The sequence below is a fragment of the Canis lupus genome, chromosome 37 (genome assembly GCF_048164855.1).
Source record: "Canis lupus baileyi chromosome 37, mCanLup2.hap1, whole genome shotgun sequence".
Classification (NCBI taxonomy): Eukaryota; Metazoa; Chordata; class Mammalia; order Carnivora; family Canidae; genus Canis; species Canis lupus.
This window is the reverse complement of record NC_132874.1, coordinates 26,459,535-26,484,767: the sequence shown is the minus strand read 5'-3', so window position 1 is coordinate 26,484,767 and position 25,233 is coordinate 26,459,535. Positions and strand designations below refer to the sequence as shown.

General features: G+C 50.4%; 2 protein-coding genes across 13 annotated transcripts in view; one reads left to right on the top strand and one right to left on the bottom strand.

Annotated features, from left to right (window-relative positions):
• Positions 1–10,365: 10,365 nt before the first annotated feature.
• CEBPD (CCAAT enhancer binding protein delta) lies at positions 10,366–11,524 on the top strand. The gene has a single exon (XM_072813806.1). It carries the CDS (start codon positions 10,393–10,395, stop codon positions 11,233–11,235), a length of 843 nt encoding a protein of 280 aa, XP_072669907.1. The 5' UTR covers positions 10,366–10,392; the 3' UTR covers positions 11,236–11,524.
• A 1,114-nt stretch (positions 11,525–12,638) lies between these two features.
• SPIDR (scaffold protein involved in DNA repair) overlaps positions 12,639–25,233 on the bottom strand; it is a 434,037-nt gene continuing 421,442 nt past the window's right edge. For 5 of the 12 annotated variants that reach the window (XM_072813794.1, XM_072813795.1, XM_072813805.1 and 2 more), the window contains 4 exons: positions 19,176–19,269; positions 18,053–18,167; positions 17,621–17,746; positions 12,639–13,215 (listed from right to left, as the gene is read on the bottom strand). In XM_072813794.1, coding sequence (XP_072669895.1) covers positions 13,054–13,215; positions 17,621–17,746; positions 18,053–18,167; positions 19,176–19,269 — 497 coding nt within the window. In that variant the 3' untranslated portion in view covers positions 12,639–13,053. Of the gene's footprint in view, positions 13,216–13,748; positions 13,877–17,154; positions 17,500–17,620; positions 17,747–18,052; positions 18,168–19,175; positions 19,270–25,233 lie in introns of those variants that run through there. The other 7 variants (XM_072813797.1, XM_072813798.1, XM_072813804.1 and 4 more) reach the window with 5 other exon arrangements.

The following is a 25,233-nucleotide window of genomic DNA, read 5'->3' as shown; positions in this document are numbered from 1 at the left end:
CGGTGCATGGAGCCTGCTTCTCCCTCTGCCTGTGTCTCTGCCTCTCTCTCTCTCTCTGTGTGACTATCATAAATAAATAAAATAAAAAAAATAAAATTTGGTTCCTTTTGGGCAGCCCCAGTGGCGCAGCGGTTTGGCGCTGCCTGCAGCCTGGGGTGTGATCCTGGAGGTCCGGGATCGAGTCCCGCGTCAGGCTCCCTGCCTGGAGCCTGCTTCTCCCTCTCCCTCTGCCTGTGTCTCTGCCTCTCTCTCTCTCTCTCTCTGTGTCTATGAATAAATAAATAAAATCTTTAAAAAAAATTTGGTTCCTTTTGATACTATCCTGAATCTCTTGATGCTGTTTGGTGCACATCATTCTCCTGGTGTACTTTACTTCTGGTGTACTTTACTTCTTTGTCCATGGTTTCCCTTAGCTCTTTCAGCATATTTAATGCAGCTTACTTATTATTGTATGATTGAAATATAGTTGATATACAATATTATATTACTTTCAGATGTACAATAGTGATTTATATTTATATTTCATATTTATATACATTATGAAATGAGCAGCATAAATCTGTCATGAACAAAGTTATTACTGACTATACTCCCTATGCTTTACATCCCCATAGCTGGAATTTTGTACCTGTTAATCCCTTTCACCTATTCCTCCCACTTCCCCTTTTAGCAACCATCAGTTTGTCCTTTGCATTTATGAGTCTGTTTCTGTTTTGTTTTGTTTGTACATTTGTTTTGTGTTTAAGATTCCCCACATAAGTGAAATCACATGATATTTGCCTTTCTCTAACTTCTTTCACTTAGCATAACATCCTTAAGATCCAACCATGTATTCACAAATGACAAGATATCATTCTCCTTTGTGGCTAAATAATATTCCATTATACACACACACACACACACACACACACACACACACACACACACACATACTACATTTTCTTTATCCATTCATCTATCCATTCATCTGTTGATGGGCACTTAAACTGCTTCCATATCTTGGTTATTGTAAATAATGCTGCAGTAAACAAAGAGGTGCATGAATCTTTCCAAATTATTGTTTTGGGTTTTTTTTTTTTGGATAAATACCCAAAAGTGGCATTGCTAGATCATATTGCAGTTCTGCTTTTCACTTGTAGAGGAACCTCCATACTGTTTACCATAGTAGCTGCTCCAAGTTTTCACTCCCACCATCAGTACACAAGGGTTCCCTTTTCTCCATATCCTTGCCAACACTTTCATTTCTTGTCTTTTGGATTCTAGCCATTCTCCTGGATGTGAAGTGATATCTCACTGCTTTTGATTTACGGTTCCCTGACAAGTCCTGTTGAACATCATCTATGTGTATGTCAACCATCTGTATGTTTTCTTTGGAGAAGTGTCTGCTCAGCTCTTCTGCCAATCTTGTTTCTTCAGTGTTGATTTGTGTGAGTTCTTTATATATCTTGGATATTAACCCCTTATTGATTGGATATATTATTTGCATATTCTTCTATTCAGTAGCCACTTCTTTAAACAATTTAAGTAGTCTTTACGCTCAATATGGGACTTGAACTCATGACTCCTAGATCAAGAGTTGCATGTTCTGCTAACTGAGCCACTCACTCAGGGCACCCGCTAACTGATGCCCTTCAGTAGCCCTTTTTAATTTTAATTAACTAATTGATTTTTATTTGAGAGAGAGAGAGCACACATGGCAGGGGAGAGGGAGAGAATCCCAAGCTGACTGCCCAGTAAGCATGGAGCCCAGCACATGGCTCCGTCTCATCACGCTGTAATCACAACCAAAGCCAAAATCAAGAGTTGTGTGCTTAACTGACGGAGTCACCCAGGTGCCCCTCATAGCCCTTTTTAAAATTAAGTTTTTAATTCCAGTATAGTTAACATACAGTATTATATTAGTTTCAGGTGTATAATACAGTGATTCAACAATTCCATACATCACCCGGTGCTCATCATGACAAGTGTACCCCTTATCTCTACCACCTGTTTAACCCATCCCCTCCCAACACCTCCCCTCTGGTGACCATCAGTTTGTTTTCTATAGTTAAGAGTCTGTTTCTTGGTTTGTCTTTTTTTTTCTTTGCTTATTTTTTTTCTTTCTTAAATTCCACATTTGAGTGAGATCATATGGTATTTGTCTTTCTCTTAGTTCACTTAGCATTATACTCTAGCTCCTTCCATGCCCTTGCAAAGATTTCATTCCTTTTTTTTCTTAAGATAATTAAAAAATATTTATTTATTCATGAGAGACACAGAGAAAGAGAGGCAGAGACACAGGCAGAGGGAGAAGCAGGCTCCATGCAGGGAGCCCGACGCGGACTCGATCCTGGGTCTCCAGGATCACACCCTGGGCTGAAGGCGGCGCTAAACCACTGAGCCACCTGGGCTGCCCAAGATTTCATTCCTTCTTATGGCTGAATAAAATTCCATTGTATATATTCACCACATCCTTTTTTTTTTTTTAATCCATTCATCTATTGATGGACACTCAGGCTACTTCCATAGCTTGGCTATTGTAACTAATGTTGCTATAAACATAACGGTGTATGTATCCATTTGAATTTGTGTTTTTGTGTTCTTTGGGGTAAATTCCAGTATTGCAATTGCTGGATCATAGAGTAGCTCTATTTTCAACTTTTTGAGGAACCTCAACACTGTTTCCCACAGTGGCTGCACCAGTTTGCATTACTACCAATAGTACATGAGAGCTTTTTCTCCACATCCTCACCAACACCTGTTTCATGTGTTTTTAATTTTAGCCATTCTGACAGGCGTGAGGTGATATCTCACTAAAATTTTGATTTGCATTTCCCTGATGACTTGTGATGTTGAGCATCTTTTCATGTGTCTCTTGGGCATTTGCATGTCGTCTTTAGAGAAATGTTCAGATCTTCTGCCCATTTTTAAATTGGACTTTGGTCTTTGGGTGCTATATCAGTTCTTTATATATTTTAGATACTAACCCTTTATTAGATATGTCATTTGGAAATACCTTCTTTCATTCAGTAGGTTGTCTTTTAGTTTTGTTGTTTTCTTTGCTGCACAGAAGCTTTTTATTTGGTGTAGTCCCAATAGTTTATTCTTTCGTTAATTTCTCTTGCCTCAGGAGACATATCTAGAAAAATGTTGCTATGGCTAATGTCAGAGAAATTATTGCCCATGTTCTCTTCTAGGATTTTTATGGTTTCACATCTTACATTAAAGTCTGTAATCCATTTTGAATTTATTTGGGGGTAAGTTGTAAGAAAGTGGTCCAGTTTTATTCTTTTGCACGTAGCCACCCAGTTTTTCCAGCATCATGTTTTTTTTTTTTTAAATTTTATTTATGATAGTCACACAGAGAGAGAGAGAGGCAGAGACACAGGCAGAGGGAGAAGCAGGCTCCATGCATCGGGAGCCTGATGTGGGATTCGATCCCGGGTCTCCAGGATCGTGCCCTGGGCCAAAGGCAGGCGCCAAACCGCTGCGCCACCCAGGGATCCCTCCAGCATCATGTTTTGAAGAGACTTTTTCGCATTGGATATTCTTTCCTGCTTTGTTGAAGATGAGTTGACCATAGAATTGAGGGTGCATTTCTGGGTTCTCTGTTCAGTTCCATTGATCGAGGTGTCTCTTTTTCTGCCAGTATTTTGATTACTACAAGCTTGCAGTATAACTTGAAGTTATACTTCAAGCTTGTGATACGTCCAGTTTTGTTTTACTCTTTCAAGATTACATTGGATATTAGGGATCTTTTGTGGGATCTGTATGGCACATACAGATTTTAGAGCTGTTTGTTACACTTCTGTGAAAAATGCTGTTGGTATTTTGATAGGGATTGCATTAAATCTGTAGATTGCTTTGGGGAGTATAGATATTTTAACAATGTTTGTTTTTCCAATCCATGAGCATGGAATGGTTTTCCATTTCTTTGTGTCATCTTCAGTTTCTTTCATTAATGTTTTATAGTTTTCAGAGTACAGGTCTTTCATTTTTTTGGTTAGGTTTATTCCTAGGTATCTTACTTTTTTCAGTGCAATGGCAATTGAGATTGTTTTTATCTTCTCTTTCTGCTATTTCATTATTAGTATAGAAATTCAACAGACTTCTGTACATTGATTTTGTATTTTGCAAGTTTACTGAATTAGTTTCTCAGTTTTTGGTGGAATCTTTCAGGTTTTCTATATGGAGTATCATGTTACCTGCAAACAATGAAAGTTTGAGTTTTTCATTAACAATGTCGATGCCTTTTCTTTCTTTTTGTTGTACTACTGAGGCTACGACTTACAGTATTATGTTGAATAAAAGTGGTAAGAGTGAAAACAGTATGGAGGTTCCTCAAAAAGTTAAAAATAGAGCTACCGTATGACCTAGCAATTGCACTACTGGGGATTTACCCCAAAGGACACAAACAGTGATTTCAAGGAGTATGCGCACCCCAATGTTTATAGCAGCACTGTCCACAACAGCCAAAATATAGAAACAGCCCAGATGTCCATCAACTGATGAATGGAAAAAGATGTGGTATATAAAATGGAATAGTACTCGTCCATTAAAAGAATGAAATCTTGCCATTTGCAACGACACGGATGGAACTAGAGGGTATTATGCTAAGCAAAATAAGTCAATCAGAGAAAGGCAAATACAACATAATTTCACTCATATGTGTAATTTAAGAAATAAAACTGATGAACATAGGGGATGAAATGAGATGAAAACAGAGAGGGAGGCAAAGCTTAAGAGACTATTCTACACAGAATAGAGTGGCTGGAGGGGAGGTGGGTTTTGGGAATGGGTGATGGGCCTTAAGGAGGGCCCTTGATGGAATGAGCCCTGGGTGTTGTATGCAACCAATGAATCACTGAATTCTACCCCTGAAACTAATAATACACTATATGTTAACTAACTTGAATTTAAATAAAACAAAAAATAGTGAGAGTGGACTTCCTTGTCTTATTCCTGACCTTAGGGTAAAAGCTTTCAAGTTCTCCCGATTGGAGTACGATGTTCACTGCAGGTTTTGTTACACCTTTCTTATGTTGGGGTACGTTTCCTCTAACCTTACTTTGTTGAGGGTTTTTACCATGAATGGATGTTGTACTTTGTCAGATGCTTTTTCTGGATCTATTGAAATAATCATATGGTTTTTATCCTTTCTCTTCTTGATGTGATGTACCATATTGACTGATTCACAAATACAGCCTTTGTTTTATTTATTTATTTTTTCCAGCCTTTGTTTTAATAGAGTCACCTTAAATTCCTGAAGCAAAAGAAAAAAAAATACATTATCCTTCCCCCAAAATACACTTTCAGTTTTTGGTTGTTTGCAGGCTGGATGCTTAGCTAGGCTTTTATGAATTCTGCTTTAGCTTTCACTTCCTGAATGACTGGAGCATGAATTACAGTCAGAAGTGAAAGACTGGGGTATTGTATGGCTCTTTCTGAGCATGTAACCCATCCTGGGCATGCATATAGACTTCTTGATTTCCTGGCATATGTAGGAGCTTTTAACTGGCCCTCCCCCACCCTTTTACCTCCTTTTTGGTCTTTCCATTGCTTGCTGTAGGTTGCCATGCCAGTAGTTTTGCTCTTGCGTGCTTTAGGCAAATGCCCAAATGCCACTCCTTGCTCCAGTCCCTCAGGGGGTCATTGGAAAGATCCCAAGACACATCCTCATGTCAGTGTGAATAGAGTCTGCTAGTGCTCCCTCTGGTACTACCAACCTGCACCACAGATTCATACTGCTGTCTTCATGACTGCCAGCAATGTGGAGAATGGGAGACTCTAAGCAGGAAATTTAAGATGCCACAATACTCTCTTATTGCAGGGGCAGTTTCTTTCTTTCTTTTTAAAGATTTATTTGAGAGGAAGAGTGTGTGAGAGAGACAGCAGAAGTGGGGAGGAGTGTCAGAGGGAAAGGGAGAAGCAGACTCCATACTGAGCTGGGAGCCCCATGTGGGGCTCGATCCCAGCACCCTGGGATCATGACTTGAGTAGAAGGCAGATGCTTAACCCGCTGAGCCACCCAGGTGTCCATGAATCACTTTTCAACTCAGTCTTTGATGGGCTTTTCTACACAACACCGCTCTCTGTTCTCCTAGAGAGTTTGTGATACACAATTTCTTAAAAGAGCACTCTCCACTATCATCCCCAGAAATTCACTCCCAGCCTCTGACACCCATACACAAGCAATGACAAACATCATAGCTGACATATTGGCCACTGGTGATTGTCATATGAATCCCAATTTCACAACAAAATATGGAAAAATATACATCTAATGATTGGCAATATGTGGGATGTATTTTTCTTAGAAACCAGATGAGGAAATGATTACTTTGGCTAATGTGGGGCACAGGAAGCAACAGAAAGGCACCATTTTGATAGGGCAAGAGAGTTGATGGAAGGTTCTGGCTAGGCAAGCAGTCAAGGAGGAGCCCTGTCATCAGAACCATCTGCCTCATGCTCAGGGGGAGTAGGCAGGTCTATAGGATATTCAGAGTTGAGTCACATGTCAGTTGCTTGTGGTAGGAAATGGATTTTAAAAAGTGGGCAGTGGAGAGATCATGCTCGGAACGTGAAACACTATTGTCTTGGCAAAGAACTTTTCAGAAGATTCTGAGGAACAGAGTAATGTGACATCTTCCTCTACAAAGTCCTCTTGGAGGGCATGTGAGGCATGTGTAGGACTATGAGATGTGTGGCTCTGCAAGTGAGCAAGTGTGACAGAAGTGCCACGAAGGGGTGGCCGAGGAGCTGGGCTGAGGCAGGGAGGAGGGAGACGGACAGACAAATGCAGGCTAACTGGGGAATAAGTCCCCTTGAGAAGACAGGTTGGGAAGACAAACCACATCTCCTTTGTGTTTTTACTATTGGGAATGTGAGCAAATATATGGCAAGTTGGACAAGTGACCCACATAATCAAATACCTGTTCTCAGCTCTGTCTGTTTAATCTGGGGACTTGGTCTCCTAAATCACAGAGGCTGAGGTGAATGCAGAAATGTTTACCTGTCACGGTAGATTTTTAATAAAATACGTAGAATTTAACAGCACCAAAGATGGGGCCCCCAACACACATGGACCTTGTGTTTTTACTATTTTGGCCCTGGTCTTGCCTTTTCAAAATTAACACATTTGGAATAAGGTTTACCCAAAAAACTCTGTATTTATAACCTCACTATTGTCTAACATAAAACACATAAAAATATACCATGAAGTTAAAAGTAGGCGAAGGGTAGGTCATCAAAATATATATACTGTGATAGTTGAGAATGATAACCTCAAGAGGGCGCTAAAGTCAGCAAAGTCTCTTTCCCCTAGAAACTTCATTTTTACATTTTAGATAGCACTACTCACAAACCACTTACGCGGGTTCAGGCTAATTTGGAAGAGACCTGTTCTTTGGCCACATCTGGTGCCATATGAAGAAGCATCCACAGCTGATCCCTCATTAGAACGGAGGTATGGTCATGGGGTTGTGAATGCAGAGGAGGGAATCCGAGCAACTTCCTAACCCGGACAGTGCTCAGAAATACTAGAGCATACGGAAAATTTTAAGCATTTCCGGCTCCTGAATTTCTAAAAGACTGATGTGCTTAGAAAGTCCACAGGGAGTGGCTCTCCTTTGCACATCTCAGCTGTGCTCAACACAAGGAGTGTCTTCCTAAACCCCGGAGTCCAAAGCTTCCAGTTTTAAAGGAATGCTTTCTGCTGTGATGCCTTCTCTGGGCAGTTCTGCTCAGAATACAAAGACTCAAGAAGGCTCAGGTCCTCACTTGAAACAGGTCCCTGACAATGAGAAATAAGGAAGAATAACTCAGTCTTTACCTTGAATAAGTTTACAGTCGAGCTCAGAAAAGGGCAGAAAGTGGACACTGGAATAAAGGACCATGAACAACTACTGCAAAAAAAAAAAAAAAAAAAAGCTAAACTCTTATTATTTAAAAAAGTGATTTGCTTGGGGTGCCTGAGGGGCCCGGCGGTGACCTGTGTGCCTTCTACTCAGGTCGTGACCCCGGGTCCTGGGACCTGCTTCCCCCTTGGCTCCCCGCTGGTGCTCTCTCGCCCTGTCTTTCCCCTTCAAATAAATAAAAGCTTTTATTTTTATTTTTATTTTTTAAACATTTTATTTATTTATTCAGAGAGACAAAGAGAGAAAGAGAGAGAGGCAGAGACACACAGGCAGAGGGAGAAGCAGGCTCCATGCAGGGAGCCGATGTGGGACTCGATCCCAGGTCTCCGGGATCACGTCCTGAGCTGGAGGCGGCGCTAAACCCGCTGGGCCATCAGGGCTGCCCCAATAAAAACTTTTAAAATAAGAAAAGTAATTTGCCTCAAAATGTCATGACCAACCCATACTTCGCTAGTCTGTGACCTCTCCCTCTCGGAAAACGGAAACACTGGAACCCAAAAGTGATCACTAATCAGTGCACGACGCATCTTACAAATGTTGGCGGAGCATCTCCTCCCAGCGGCCGGGCTCGGCCTGGCGTCGGGGCCACTGACCCGCCGCGGGGCGACCCTGAGCGACTCCTCGTGCCCGAACCTCCAACTGGAGGCCGCTCCGCGCAGCCGCGGGGCCTAACGGAGGAGGAGCCGAGGGAGCGTAGGCCCCGGGCGCGCCCCGGTCGCCGAGCTCACCCCGCAGAGGTTAAGCCGGCGTCGCGTCTACACCGCACGCGTCCGCCAAGTCCAAGTCATGCCAGACCCACGTGTCGGTCCTCGTGGCACCTGCCACTCCCCCGGGTGGCGCCAGAAGCCACCTGCGGGCTGACCTGTGGGCCGTGCGGGGGGCGCGAGGGGCTCGGCGGCGGCGGCGAGGGCAGGGCCAGGCACGCACGTGGAGCGAGGCCGTGTTTCCACGCGGACACGGACACGACACCCATGGGGTGGGCGGCACGGGGTCCCGCGGGGGGAGCTGGCCATGCTCGCCCCGGCTGCCCGAGACTCCACCACCAAGGCCACTGCGTCCGGTGTCCACGCGGCCTACGGTGCGGAGATGCTCCGGCGCCTGAACACCCACAGCTTTGGATCCCGAAGGCTCCTGGGGTGCCGCGCACCCACCAGGGCCGGCACCCAGCACGCCGCCACCAGGTGGCAGCTCCCTGGGGCAAAGGAGACGTGGGGGGGGGGGCACGAAGGGGGGGGCACAGAGAGGGGCGTGGAGCATGGAGAGGGGCGGGGCGGGGGAGCACGGGGAGGGACCGGGGAGCCCGAGGAGGGGCTGGGCGGGAGCATAGAGAGGGGCGGGGCGGGGGGAGCACGTGGGTCTCGCGGGGGAGGGGGGACACGAAGAAGGACGCGGGGGAGCCCTGAGGGGAGCATTAGGAGGGGAAGGGTGGGCGGCACGGGGTCCCGCAGGGGGGGCACAAAGAAGAGGGGCCCGGGGGTCCCGCGGGGGCACAGAAGAGGGGCCTGAGGGAGCACGGGGTGGGGGGCGGGCGGCAGGGGGTCCCGCGGGGGTCCCATTGGGGGAGCGGGGGAGCACGGGGGGCGGGGCACGGGGAGGGAAGGGGTGGACGGCAAGGGGTTCCCGCGGCGGGACATAAAGAAGAGGGGCGCAGGGGGAGCGCGGGGCGGGGAGCACGAAGGGCGGAGCGAGGGGCCGGGGGTCCCGCAGGGGCACAAAAGAGGGGCGCGCGGGGTGGGGGTGGCACGGATAGGGGCGGGGTGGGCGGCACGGGGTCCCGCGGGGGCACATGGGGGCGTGGGGGGAGCACCGGAGGGAGCACGAGGGGCGGGGCGAGGGGCCCGGGGGGTCCCGCGGGGGCACAGAGGAGGGGCCCAGGGGAACCCGGGGGGGGCACGGGGAGGGAAGGGGTGGACGGCACGGGAGTCCCACGAGGGGACACAGAAGAGGGGCGCGGGGGGAGCACCGGGGGGGCACGGGGAGGGGAGGGGCGCGGCACGGGGTCCCGCGGGGTCGCTGTGCCCGGAAGCTCCGGCCGCGGTCCCCGAGGCTTCCAGGCGGCGGCGAGGGCCGGAGGGGTCGGGGTTGCCGGGAGCGCGCCCCGGTCCCCGTCAGCCTGCGCTCCGGCCGCGCCGCGGGGTCGGCGTTCCGAGGTCGGGGCGGCGGGGCCGGCAGCCACCGGGAGGCGGCGCGGGGCCGGAGCGGGGGCGGGGGCGGGGGCCGGGGCGCGGGCAGGGGGAGGGTCCTTCCCAGCAGCCGCGCCGGGGCCGGGGCCGGGGCCGGGGCCGGGGCCGGGCCGGGGGCGGGGGGGCGGGGGGGCGCTCCCGGCCGCGGCCGCCCGCAGACCCCCTCCCGCGGCCCCGGGGCGCCCCCGCGGGGCCGGGGCCGGGCCGGGCCGGGCCGGGGCGGGGCGAGCGCGTCAGCCGGGGTAGAAAAGGCGGCGGGGCCGGCGCGGGAGCCGACAGGCGCGCTCGCCCGGGGAGCTCGGCCCGACGCCGCCATGAGCGCCGCGCTCTTCAGCCTGGACGGCCCGGCGCGCGGCGTGTCCTGGCCCGCGGAGCCCGCGGCCTTCTACGAGGCGGGCCGCGCGGGGAAGCCGGGCCGCGGGAGCGAGGCGGGGGGCGCGGCGGAGCCGGGCGCCGCGGGCCCCGCCATGTACGACGACGAGAGCGCCATCGACTTCAGCGCCTACATCGACTCCATGGCCGCCGTGCCCACCCTGGAGCTGTGCCACGACGAGCTCTTCGCCGACCTGTTCAACAGCAACCACAAGGCGGGCGCGGGGGCCGCGGGGGGCGCGGCGGGCGCGGCGGGCGCGGGCGGCCTGGAGCTGCTGCCCGGCGGCCCCGCGCGCGCCCAGGGCCCGGGCCCCGCTGCCCCGCGGCCGCTCAAGCGCGAGCCCGACTGGGGCGCGGGGGACGGCGACGCGGCCGGCTCGCTGCTGCCAGCGCAGGTGGCCGCGTGCGCGCAGACGGTAGTGAGCCTGGCGGCCGCGCAGCCCACGCCGCCCACGTCGCCCGAGCCGCCCCGCGGCAGCCCCGGGCCCAGCCCCGCCGGCGCCGCCCGGGACAAGACTGCGGGCAAGCGGGGCCCGGACCGCGGCAGCCCCGAGTACCGGCAGCGGCGCGAGCGCAACAACATCGCGGTGCGCAAGAGCCGCGACAAGGCCAAGCGGCGCAACCAGGAGATGCAGCAGAAGCTGGTGGAGCTGTCGGCCGAGAACGAGAAGCTGCAGCAGCGCGTGGAGCAGCTCACGCGGGACCTGGCCGGCCTGCGGCAGTTCTTCAAGCAGCTGCCCAGCCCGCCCTTCCTGCCGCCCGCCGCGGCCGCCGACTGCCGGTGACCCGCCGGCCCGCGCGGGCTCCCCAACGACCGATACCTCAGGCCCCGCGGCCGCCGCCGCCGCCGCCGCCGCCGCCTCCGCGGAAGCTACGCGACTCTTGGCCCTTAAGTTATTTTTATACCGGTAGCTTTTGGACACCTCCCTGTGGACGCAGCTAAGGTACATCTGTAAGCAAAAGGACTTTCCGGACAAGCCCCTGTATTGTAGATAAGAGGAAGCGACGGAGCATGCTCACTTTTTTATATTAATTTTTACGGTATTTGTAAGAATAAAGCAGCATTTACACCCAGCCCTGACTCCTGTGTTCGCCCGGGAGGCCGCGCCGGGGGCACGTCCAGCGCCGAGGCCGGGAGGGGCCCCAGCTCCGCGCGCCCCCAGGACACCCGGCGACCCGGCTGCGGCCCCGCCCGCGCTCCTGGACGGCGCCCCCCGCCCCGGGAGACCCGGTCCAGCCCGCGCGCCCCTGGACGGCGCCCCCCGCCCCGGGGACGACCCGGCTGCGGCCGAGCTAGCGCGCTCCTGGACGGCGGCGGCCTCCTTCCCCGCCCCGGGGCGCCCTGCAGCTGGAGCTGGGGGGGCTCGGGGAGCTGGAGGGGCTCGGGAACAGGAGCCGAGGGCGCCCCGGCGCGGCCGCTCGGGGCAGAGGAGCGGCGCGGACCTGCGGGCCGACTGGACCCCCCCGCCCCCGCTCTCTGGGGACCTTGCTTTCACTTTCCTCATGTGCTGCTTCCAGCACATTTTTAAAGCGGCTGTGAACACAGAATAGCCCTGCAGCGGATGCCAAGGCCGAGAGCCACGGCGACCCCCGCCCTGCCCCGAGGACGAACAGCCTTGCTTTCTCCCAGCAGAGCGGGCGCTAGGCACCCTTTCCTGCTCTGGCCGGCCAGGTCTGCGTTAGGTCATTAGCCGTGGCCTAATCAGGACGATGCTATGATAAGGGAGGAAACAAAATCTCTGTTGTCTAACTTATTGATCGCTTTATGTTCACTTAAATCTCTACCAACAAAGCGAATGATCCGCAGTCGCCCCTCTTGAATCTGCACCCAGCATGATGCCCAGGCCTCCCCTGACCTACCTGTGCCTCTTCAGCACAGCGATAACCACGGCAGGTACGTTATCTCCACTTTATGGGTAACCGTCCTTTTACCTCGACATAGTGCCCCAGAACATTTTCCCCAAAACACTGAACCGCAGAATGCTTCTGTTGGCCACGTATCGTGCAGCAGAACAGTACGGTCTCAGCTTGGCAGGGTCGTCTTTGGGACAGTGTTAAATAACTACAAGAAAAACATGTTGAATCATGGTAACATTTAAGCATTTAAAAATGACAAGTTAACAGATTTTTTTTTTCTTGCTGTTTTAATATTACTGCCTGAGATGAAATCCAAAATGATGACCTCAGGTTTATTTCAGGTTTTTTTTTTTTAATTTTTATTTATTTATGATAGTTACAGAGAGAGAGAGAGGCAGAGACACAGGCAGAGGGAGAAGCAGGCTCCATGCACCGGGAGCCCGATGTGGGATTCGATCCCGGGTCTCCAGGATCGTGCCCTGGGCCAAAGGCAGGCGCCAAACCGCTGCGCCACCCAGGGATCCCTATTTCAGTTTTAATAACATGTTCTTAATTTTGCAAAATGGCAAAAATAGAACTAGAAAAAAAGTATTTTGATGTATAGTTTACTAACATATGCCCCAGAAATCACTGAGTTCCATTTCAAAAGCATACAATACACTTGCTCTGCCCACAGTTAACAAATAACTACCTAAGCCACTACCACCTCCACCGCCAGGGCGACTGTATGGCAAAGTTCATAGATCCTATGGCCGAGGGCAGTGTCCTGATCCTGAAGAGGCTCTTCCTGTACTCAGGAGCTCGATTTCCTCCAATCCAACGCAGCTAGCTGGGTGGGTGGTGATGGACTGGACAAAACAATTCAACAGCCCCACCTCCTTCCCGAGGACACTCTTCACTTCGTAACTCTGCAGTGATAGAAGGCATGCTGGTTAAAGCAAATAGAGCTGGCCCTGGACATTCTGTTCCCAACAACAAAGAACACCAAAGAGCAGAGCAGAAGGTCCTTTCCTCAGTTTGTGACCTTCCACTTTTCAAATGGTAAGAATAACATGGATAAAGAAAAAAGCTAAGGGCTTGATAAAAGCTCTATTATGGCAAATGAAGGAAGTCCTTTTTCTGATGTTTGTTAGTGGATGCATCGACAAGCATGTCCCAGCTGGCTGTCCTAGGAGAGGAACTGGGTACAGACATACAAAGGGACAGGCCCTGTTCTCTAGCAGGAAGACTGGGGGCTGGGCACGCGTCATGCTTGCAGCTGTCTCCCACTTCCTTTGGGACACTTCCCCAATCTAGCAACACTCTGGTCAAAGGATTTCCTGGTACTTTGCCCCAAGCCTCCCTCTTTAATAGGATCCCACTTCTTCTACAGTAACACTGAGCTAAAAATTGTCTATGTCATAAAGAGCTTTTTCTTCACATTGTTTGATGAGTATCTTACGCTGGGCAGGCTTCATCTCTAGATGAGAACTCGGGGCACTGGATAGCGGGGGTACCAGATGACCACACCAGGAAGGTACGCAGGCCCCCCGTGGTCTCCAACCTCAACATTTTCTTCCTGGGGTGGGGCTGAAAATAAAGAGCGGCTCAACTGTGTCGCGATAAAGCACGTCTGTGGCTTTACCAGAGACAGAAGCCCAGAAGGTACTGCATTCTTTCAGAGACCCCTCTGCTGCCAGTTGTAGAGCAGTCTCGGGGGTACCTCACTTCTCTGTGCAAGACACCTGACATGTTCTCTGTTCAGTAGGTTTTAGCTCACCTGTTCCACCATTACTGAGTCTTGACAAGAGGGACTGAGGCTGGAGGCTCTAACATGTTCAAAGTTGGCACATGTCTGCGGCTCCGTGGTGCCCTCCCATCAAGGATGGGCACCTCACTGCTCTCCCCTTGGATACTGGGCTGGGCTCAGTGACTGCGTCTTCATGCAAGTCATGAAAAGCGTGGTGGAGGGGAGACTGCGAGCGTCCCCAGCTTGGTCAGGACAGTGCCCAGCCTCTGCCTGCCTGTCCCGGGACCCATACACATGCCCTGAGGGAATCCAGACTGCGTGGTGTCTGGCCGGAGCCCGGGAAGGGCCAGGCAACAGGAGTATGAGAGCCGGCGAGGGGCTGAAGGGCACGGAGTCTCAGCCCGCCTTCGGGGTGCCAGCGGACGTCCTGCGGGGCAGAGGCGAGCTGTCCGGGCTGACCCCTCCCGAACCGCAGGTCCGCGTGCGGAGTGAGGGTGCGGGCAGTGAGCTTTGGGACCGCCTGTTGTGGAGCAGCTCAGATCAATGTGGGATGTGAGCCCAGCCCTGACGCCCAACCACGCTGATCACTCTACTTTCCTGTCCTTTAAGTCCAATAGGATCTGCAGAGTCCAGGCTGCTTTGCTGAAAAGTCAAGGAAGGTCAGCAGAATGGTTTAATGGGGGGCACGGGGAGTCGGAGTTGTCATCCCGACAAGTGAGGAGACACGTGGCCTGCCTCCGCCCGGCTCGCTTATCAGGGGCCTGACCTGAACAGCTGGCGGAGTGCCAGGCTGCCGGTGAGGAGCCCCCGCGGGCCACGCAGAGCGGGGTCACCGTCCAGGCCCGGGGGCCTAGGTGGCCGGCGGGTGCCCTGACACCTCCTACCACCGCAGCTAGCCTCATGTCCGCGTGTGGCCGAGCACAAGGCCCAGGCACTCCCACCCTCCCTCGGGGTAAAAGTACAGAATTCTAACTTGAAAACGTCAGCAACACGTCATTTTTTTTTTTTACCACGTCAGGTTTTGTGGCTAAAGTTCATAATAACCATATCATAGCCAATCCCTTTTCTTCCCCGAAAGCTAAGGAAACAAACTCCCAATTTCCTATCACCGTCCGTGACAGTTGAGAAATGACATTCCAACAGCAGCAAACCCCACTGCTCTCTGATCTGCGGCGTGAGCACACTGAAGTTCAGCCCCTGGACGTCCTGCCCAGAGACGGTACGTCTGTTCTGGGGCCCAGAGCCACCGTTCTCGTGGGAAGCCTCCTGCGAGTCCTTGGCTTTTGGCCAATGGGCTTTCTCAGCCCGGAAACAGTCCGCATCGTGGGGGGAACACTCATGCTCACGCCGCCCGTACCCACGTTCCAGCAGCTCCCTGCGGGCCCGGTGGGGGCCCCGATCACCCACTGTGACAAACCGGGGAACGAGCCGCAGCACCTCCAGGCCTGCAGCTACCCTGACTCAACGGGCGTCAGCTCCGGTGGGGGAGCACCCCACAACGTGCCCCCTGTGCCCCTCAGCCCGCTCATGGACACGCACAGCACACACCGGTCACACCTTTGGGCAAACCCGCCCGCACTCACACATACACCTGCACGCACACCCTCGTGAGCCCTTCGTAAGTAGGCTCAGCGGATGCGCGGACTGGAGGTAAGAATGTTCTGTGAGGCAGGTACAAGTCAGCCTCGGGCAGAGGGCAACCAAGCGAGGAGGGGGGATCTCTGCGTGGCCCCTCTTGGTCTCCGGGCCCCTGCAGGGAGGCCGGGCACTCCAGGCCAGGGAACGGCTGGAGGCTTGCCGGAGGAAGCACCAGGCTGCTCTTCTGGGGGCCTGCGAGGGCCCAGCCGGGGCCACCGGAGGACGCGCCTCTGCTGCGGGGACTACAGGCGGCGACACCCATCCCAAGGGCTTCTTCTGTTTAGGTTGTGGACTTGGTTCATTTGCTAAGTGCTCCCCTTAAGCAGGAGTTTTCCCCAATACTATCCCCCAACTTTTCCATGGAAATACCTTCCCCGATCACCGGGATCTGCCATCCTTAGCACCTGTTGAAAGCCCCCTCCAATCCAGGAGCCGTGCCCTACCCGGCGTCACGCCCTTCTTTCTTCTTCCTGTCCCACCTCGAAGGCTAAGAGATGAGGTGACAAGGGACCGTCAACAGGCACCACTGTCTCATCAGGCATTAGACACACGAGCTCGAGGAAGAACAGGGACCTCCGTCACACCTCCCCTACTGTTAGGTGGTCACCTGTGGATGACGCTGTGCCCGACAAAGACTGTGACTGTGAGCGCTGCGCTCCTGCTTCCTGGTGGGACAATGTGGACTGAGCATCACTGGGTAACATGTGACAACAGAGCTGAGCACAGTTCTCCATCCATGATTATAGTGATTTGCTTATATTTTAGTTGTGAACCATCAGGGCATATTGGCTCCTAAACCCTCCTCTGGCCTGATCTCAACACCAGCCCCTACACTGAACTGGCCCCACAGATACAGGTTTGGTGCTGGGCCGGGGAGTCACCGAGGGCTCTAGGGAGCTATGCCCTGGCTGCTGGGCTTTCTCCCAGGGAGGGAGCCAGAAACTCTTTTTAGAACTCCACAGGCAGCTCCACCCTAAAATCAAGGTTGGAAACTATAGTCAGACCAGTGATCTTCACGGATTTATCCACATTCCAATTTAACCCCAACTCTGAGAGCCATGGTTTTGAGGAATGAGTGCAAATGGCTGCTCCGCCTCCTCCTGCTGCCAACCTTCCTAAGAGCAGGGCCGGCAGACAGGGAGACGGGAGCCCCCGGTGCCTCCAGAGGATGCATGACATCAGCCTCACGTTCTGACTGCCATGCGGCTAGGGGGACCCATCAGAAGGCTCTGCAACTTCACCACAGCCTCCCCAGCTGGCCCACGTCGTCTACTTGGGTATGTGCACCCTAATCCTGGCTCCCAGGGGCTATGCCCTGGCGTCACCCCAGTGGTCAGCCCCAGGGCTCTTCTCTGGGGTTCAGCGATTCCACAGGCCACTTGTGGTGCTTTTAAATGGTTCTGACAAGACAGAGGTGGCACCTCAAGGACAGAGCTCCCTTGTTTACGAGGGGCATATTTCACAAGGAAGAAACTGTCTCTAGACTGTAAGTCATATATATTTAGGTGGTGGTTTTCTTGGAGGAGCACACCAGTTTACTAAGCCTCACACCATAGTAACTCTCAGGGCAGGCAAAACAGTTCTGAGAAATAATGGTCAAGTTTCCAGTTACTCAGACTCTGGAATACCCAGCAATTAAAAAACACAGAATGTGTGTCTCAGATATTTGTGTTCTATTAACATGAATCATGACTGTAGCCCTTGAGATGCTGCTGGCCTTCCGACCATCAAAGCCAGGGGGGTAGATTCACGCATCTGTGCAAGGCTGTTCAGGAAGTCGCCTCAATTCCAAAAAGGAAAGGCTCTCACGAGGAGACACAGGTACCTGCCAGGGAACGACAGCAGGAGGACTTGTGCATGTGCCGTGTACACTAGACACTTAGCCCACACGCGACTGCATCGTGCCCTTTGTTGTAAATGAAAGTTCACGGGACAGGCGGCTGCACCTGGAGATGATCCACCAACCTGGGGCTGAGGAACACTGGGGCGCGCCCCTGGGCTGCACTTGCTCGACTTACCCCATCTTCGCAGGCGGCCAAGCTCAGGAGTGAAGCAATGCTGGTCTGGGACAGCTGCAATCACAGTGGGGCGGGAGCTGAAGCTCCCAGGACGCAGGCAGCCCTGCGCCCACGCCTGGGGGCTGCTGTTCAACCTAAACCACCTTCAGCTCTTCAGCAGCTTCCACCTCCAAGCCTCATGTCAAACGTGACCGTAGGCCACAGGTGTGGAAAGACTGCGTTGGGTGTGTGTGGCCTTCCCACCCCAGCCCCGCCCCAGGAAGGGGCAGAGGGGCCACCCTCCCGGCTCCGGCTCTGGCTCCGGGCACAGCAGCTCCCCCAGGTGGAGTGGGATGCGCACAGGCCCCCGCCCGCTCCTACCTTGACCCGCACGGCGCACTGGGGCCGAGTCGGACAGTCCAGGAACACCTGCAGGTGCCTTCTGAGGACAGGAGAGGTGACCACATGGGAGCAGTCCCCGCAGGAGAAGGCGCCTCTGTGGATTGGAAGCACACGCAGAAGGTGGGACGTGCAAGGGCACAAACAGAAGAGCCTGGCCGCGGACAGACATCATTCTTTAAACATGGGGGCTGCTCATACAGAAAGGGGGGACTTACTCTCAGAAACCAAGTTCCTGAAATAGCCCAGCCTGTTCTGAGGGACCAGCGACAGCTCCCGGCTACTGGCTGCCCGGGCCACGGATGCCCGGGGGCCGTGTGGAAGGGACGGTCGGGTGGGAAGCCCCCCACGTGGGGTGTAGGGTGTGACAGCAGCGAGGCGGCCCGCAGACCAGCTCAGGGCTTCCCACCGGCCCCCCAGGGGAGCCTACTTCTGATGGCCGGCAGCTATGCGCCTTGTCACTGTCGGGAATGTGTGACACATAGGCTTCCTGTCTCCTTAATGCTCCAGGGATGCCTCATTTACGTGTAAGGCTGCCAACCCAGGAAGAGTCAAGACAACACTTGTCCTTTAGTTATTAAGAAGCAGAAAAGTGACAAGCATACCCCCTCCTGGGTCAGGTGACAAAGTTCTTGGAGACTATGCAACATCCATAAGCCCTGGGGCGCAGGGGTACCCCCAGCAACGCTGGGCGTGGAAGGAAGGTCGTGCCTATGGCTGTGTGCTGCCCCTGGACAGTCTGCGCTCTGCAGGGGACAAGCGGTGCCCTCACCAGCTTTGTCTCACTTATCCAGGTTTGCCCTGAGGTTTTCTTTTTTCTCCCAACTGCTAATAAAGGAGCTGAGTTCAAAACCGGGCTCTTTTCTCTTTTAGGATAGGAAGAACCTGAAGAACTGAAAGGATCCGCAAAAACCCCTGCTGCAAAGGAGTGAGCACATAGTGCCATGGCCTCTTGGCAGCAGCGCAGCTACCCGGCTTCCCAGGGGGGGTGCCCCCGGCCTAGCAGGGAGCTGGCTGGAGGCAGCCGTGGGGCTGGGGGGGGGGGGGCTCCTGCAACTGGCTGCGGCCGCCCTGGGGTCTCCCAGGCCAGCCCCTGCACTCTTACCTGTCTCCCGGGCTCTGGTCCAGTCTCTCGTTGCCGCACAGGTCGCACGTGGGCCATGAAAAGGCAGTGCTCTCGTCCACACCAACCACAGTACCTGGGCCCGAGTGAAAGCAGAAGCTGCAGCCCTAGAGGCAGCGTGTCCCCTCTCACCTTCTCCTTGCCCCTCAACGCCTGGGTGGTACCGTGAGATTCCCCAGACTTTCTCACATATGAGTTCATTTCAATGTTCCCAAGTTTTTTATAATTTCCATGTACTGCACAAACAAAACTACAACAATAAAAAGTAAGTCTTAAAACTTGCCCACATTACTACCCAACCGGGAATTTCTATCCCGCCTCATCCTTTCTAGTCTTTTCTTCCAGATGCACACACACTAAGATCATTATACGCAACCGTCCGGGCAATGTCTCTGCAGGCTGCTGCAGAGCTGCCGTAAGGACTGTCTCATTGATATTTCGTCTAGGTGACGTGTCATGGTTCACTCCACACTGGACATACAGGTCCACATAAGCCTCTTCTGTGCTGAGATACCTTCTTTAGGATAGATTCCTGGAAGCAGAATCGCTTTGTCAAGACTGTGAGTATTGGAGATACAGAAAATATTCACAAAGACCAGATCTGATAAAAGACTGCTATCCAAAATATACAAAGAAGGGAAGTCGCAGAGGGAAAGGGAGAAGGAGACTCTCTACTGAGCAGGGAGCCTGAGGCGGGGCTTGATCCCAGGACTCTTGGGGTCATGACCTGAGCTGAGGGCAGACACTTAACCAACTGAGCCACCCAGGTGTCCTATACACAGAACTCTTAAAAAACTCAACAACACAAACAACCCAATTAAAAAATAGGTCCAAGACCTTCAGAGACACCTCACCAAAGATGATATAAAAATGACAAATAAGCATATGAAAGATGTCAAATATTATGTCATCAGGGAAATGCAAATTAAAACTAGGAGAATACCAAAAAAAAAAAAAAATCCAAATGATGCAATTAAAAATGGGTAGAGGACATGAATAGACATTTTTCCAAAAAAGACATCTGCATGGCCAAAAACCACATGAAAAGATGTTCAACATCACTCATCATCAAGGAAATACAAAATCACAATCACAGTGAGATATCACTTCATCTGTTAGGATGGCTAAAATAAAAAGATGAGAAATAACAAGTGTTGGCGAGGATGTGGAAAAAAAGAACCCTAGTCCACTGTTGGTGGGAATACAAACTGGGGCATCCACTCTAGAAGAGTATGGAGGTTCCTCGGTAAATTAAAAATAAAAATTCTATACAATCCAGTAATTTCCCTACTGGGTATTTACCCAAAGAAGACAAAAATACTGATTTGAAAAGTTACATGCACGCCAATGTTTACAGCAACATTATTTATAACAGCTAAATTATGGAAGCGGCCCAAGTGTCCATCCATAGATGAATGGATAAAAAAGATGTGATATATATATACATATGTGTGTGTGTGTGTGTGTGTGTGTATATGTGAATATTGTTCAGCCATAAAAAAGAATGAGATCTTGCCATTTGCAACAAAATGGGTGGACCTAGAAGGTATTATGCTAAGTGAAATAAGTCAGAGAAAGACAAATACTATATGATTTCACTCATACGTGAAATCTGAGAAACAAAACAAACAAACAAAAAACAGACATAAACCCATAAATACAGAGAACATAATGTAGTTGCCAGAGGTGGGAGGAGTGAGGCAATACAGGCTTCCAGGAACAGAATGAAAGTCATGTGGACGAAAGCTACAACATAGGGAATATAGTCAATGGAGCTGTAACAGAGCTGTATGGTGACATATGGTTGCTACATTTGCAGTGAGCGTAGCATAATTATAAAGTTGTCAAATCACTATATTGTACATCTGAAACTCATGTAACACTAAGTCAACTGTACTTCAATAAATAAAAAACAAAACAAAACATTCAACAATGAGACAACACTTCACACCCATTAGAACGGCCAAAATCCAGAACACTGACAACACCAAATTCCGGTAAGGATGTAGAACAACAGGAACTCCCACTCATGGTTGGTGGGAATGCAGAATGGTATAGCTACTCTGGAAGACCTTTTGGCAGTTTCTGATAACACTAAACACCGAGATACCATATGATCCAGCAATTGCAGTCGGTAGTATTTATCCAAAGGAGGGGAGAACTTACGTCCACAAATACAAATACCTGTATAAAGATGTTACCTTTATTCTCAATTGCCACAATTTGGAAGCAACCAAGATGTCCTTCAACAGGTGAATGGATAAATAAACATGGTCCGTCCAGACAATGGAATATTACTCAGCACTAAAAAGAAATGTGCTTTCAAACCATGAAAAGATATGGAGGAAACTTAATGCACATTGCTTAGTGAAAGAAGCCAGTCTGAAAACTATACAACATTCTAGAAAATGCAAAACTATATATACAGAAGAAAAACAAAACTATAGACAGTAAAAAGATGAGTGGTTGCCAGGTGTTAAGGGGGAGGGAGGGATGAGTAGGTGAGGCAGAGGACTTTTAGGTCGGTGAAACCATTCCGTATGACACCATCATGACAGATACCTGTCATACGTTTGTCTAAACCCACAGAGTGTACAACGCCAAGAGTAAACTCTAATGTAAGCTCTGGACTTTGGGTGGTGGTGATGTGACAATGCAGGCTCATCCACTATCACAAACGTACCACCTGGTGGGGGATGTTGACAGCAGGAGATGGGTGTGGGGAATCTCTATACCTTCTTCCTCAACTTTGCTGTAAACTTACAACTGTTCTAAAAGTAGTCTATTAAAAACTATTATGAAATAAATGCTAAATTGAGAAATGGAAAAGGCCCTGGGAGGTAGAAAAGAGAGGCCTCTGTGCTAGCTTGAGGTCAGGGAAGGGTTCCCAAAAGAAGAGACATGAGGTGGGGCTGCATGTGGGGTGGAGGGCATAGGCTGACCCTGCACCCTGAGGCAGGGCTGGAGGCCAAATGGGCATGAAGGACAGGCAGGTGACATGGCCGCAAGGTTGGGAGATCCAAGTCACCCAGGGTCTTACTGAGGATTTTGGACTTGGAAAGCATGAGAAACCAGTGAGGAATTTTAAATAGGAGATTGAGATGATCTACTTTTCTTGAAATATATAGCATTATAGATATCACCTAGATATATCGGCAAATCACAGACCATTCCTGTTGAAAAGTGGTGAAATTAGACATTTGAAAAGAAGTAAGATGTGACCTAAGTTTCCAGAAAAACAGAAGAATCATCCCTCCCACTCCTGGAGCAAAGAATTTTCATTCCCTACTAGAACACGCATTAGGAAAAATTTATCTGTAGAGTATAAAACAATTGTTACAACTAAGTAGGCTTGATTTACTACAATGCATTCATGCAATGCCTACTTGAATGACTTTTTAAAAATGAAAATAATAGATCTTGATTTTGAAAAGGCTGTCCCAGCTAATTTCATTGTCCTCGCAAATCTAATCAAGACTGAGTCAAAGGGATGAAAAGTAAAGTCAATAATGGCTTATAACACAGCCGGAAAGAAGTGTTGACCAATTCACAGCAGGCAGCGGCATAAGCAGGGCCAAGGATCCCAGGGGTGTGTGTGCGCAGCAGTACTCAGTGTCTGCTACAGGAACTAAGAGGGCTACCAACTGAAGTTCTTTTTTATCCTCGGATATCTTTGGGTGTTAACTGCATTTACATTTAGATGGGATTAAGCAATTTCCTTCTAGTAGAGAACAACACACAGTTGAAGAAATTTATTTCATCTGGGGTCTACACACCAACTGGAAATGCCTTCTGGCAACTCTAAATAAATTCCAAGGGATGGCTGGGAAGTGTACTATTAAACTATTAGTATCTAGAACATTCATCTAAATAAATATTATAAAGAAAAAAAAATTTGTTATAGTTTAAGGACTCTAATACCACACCCATCATTTGACTGCAATCTGCTATTTGTTTATTTTTAAAAGATTTTATTTATTCATGAGAGACACAGAGAGGCAGAGACACAGGCAGAGGGAGAGGCAGGCTCCCTGTGGGGAGTCTGATGTGGGACTTGATCCCAGGATGGAGCAATCTGCTATTTAAAAGCTTTTAGACTTTCCTTATCTTATTTACAGAAATCTCTTATAATTAGGCTTGAGAAAGGTATATGACATATTTATTAAAACATCTTTTTAAAAAGGTTCTTTCAAAGGCTCCTTCCTTGAAAATGCAGTGTCTCCCTTCTAGTAGAGCACATAGCAGCTACATGCTCTGGTATTTTCTTCAGTTAATTTTATTTTTTAATTTATTTTACTTTTTAAAATAATTTATTTATTTATTCATGAGAGACACAGAGACACAGAGAGAGAAAGAGGCAGAGACACAGGCAGAGGGAGAAGCAGGCTCCATGCAGGGAGCCCGATGGGGAACTCCATCCTGGGACTCCGGGATCATGCCCTGAGCCAAAGGCAGATGCTCAACCATTGAGCCCCACCCCCCACCCTTTTTAAAGATTTTATTTATTTATTCATGAGAGACACTCTTTAGTGACTTTTAAATCTCCACCACACTGTCCTCTCCCACCTTTTTTTTCTGACTGAAAGAAGTTGGGGCTCAGCAGGGTTTCCTTCCAGTTAGAGGCTAAAGCCTGGTTTGAAGATAGGAGTTGGCCACGCCTCCCCAGGGAGACAGAGTACAAAGGTGCGCTTGCTGAGTTCATGCCCACGGCGATGAGCAAGCCCATCACCCACTAGCAAGGGGTATGTAAAGAAGTGGCAAGCAATGCAAAGAGATAAAAATCAGTGCTGCAAAACTTTGTCATCCTAAAAATATAAACTGGGAAGAAGTCCTTGCATAGTCTGGATGCTGATGTTGGGGATATGAGCTGAGAAGGCCTGGCAACCCGAGGGAAGCAGTGAGCACCGTCCCCTCATAGAGGCTCCATTTCCTGGGAGCACTCATGCAGATGGACAGATGTTTCTCTGAGCAACCTGACTCACAGGGCTGTACTCTGGGTTTGTTCAAACTCTGCGCAGGGAAAACGCTCAATGTTCTGCAATGTCCACAGCACTGCTGGAGACTCTGATGTCCAGCTGATTTAGCTGCAGCAGAGAGCTGTCCAACTCCCAGCACTGACCTCTCACAGAGGGTGAAAGCTGTGCTTGGGGCTCTCGCTGAACTTTCCGGGACAGGGCCAGGCAGAGTAAGGCAAGGCTGAGTTGCTGAGAAGGGGGTATCCACTATTGTTACTTCCCAGAGTTTGGAGGATGCTAGCCTTGCATGGCTGTGATGGAGTTGGATCTGGTGAGCCCACAGCTGGCTGGCGAGCAGGGCAGGGAGCCTCTGTGCCTCTCTGTCCATCGGTGGGGTCTGGTCAGTGCCCCAGCCTCTGCCTTAGCTGGGGTGTTCCTACCTGGGAGGCTGGGGCAATCTTTGCTATATTACAGCCGGGGTTTCGTTTTCCCTCAATCCTTCGTTAACTGGTTCCCGTCAGAGGACATGACAGCACTGTGATAGCAGTGTTCACATACCTACCTGACGGGCAGCTTCAGAGCGGGACCCAGGGGAACTCTACACTGAAATGGTGACGTGAGAAAATGATATAGGTCAGAAACTGGATCTACATGAACTGAAGGAGTAACATTAGAAAAGGAATAAATGAAGGTGAAAGAAAATATTTTACATTTGTTGTTCTAAACCTAATAGTTTAAGTAATAATAACAAAAATGTACTCAGTGACTCTACCTTATGGATAAATAAAGTGAATGTCAGCAATGTTCTAAGGAATGGGAGGGAAGAACTGAGAATATCCTTACAAGATACCTGTACCACCCTTGAAGCAGGACGGTGTTACCTGAAAGTGAACTTGATTGGCTGTAAATGTATATTGCAATATCTAGGGCAACCACTACAGAATGTTAAGAATATTAACATGCTGAGAGAGAGGAGAAAATAGAATCATAAAATGCTCAATTCAAATGAGAAAAGGCAGAAAGAAGGTGGAAGATGAAAAAAAGAAACGAGCAATGAACAGAAAACAATTATAAATATGACAGAT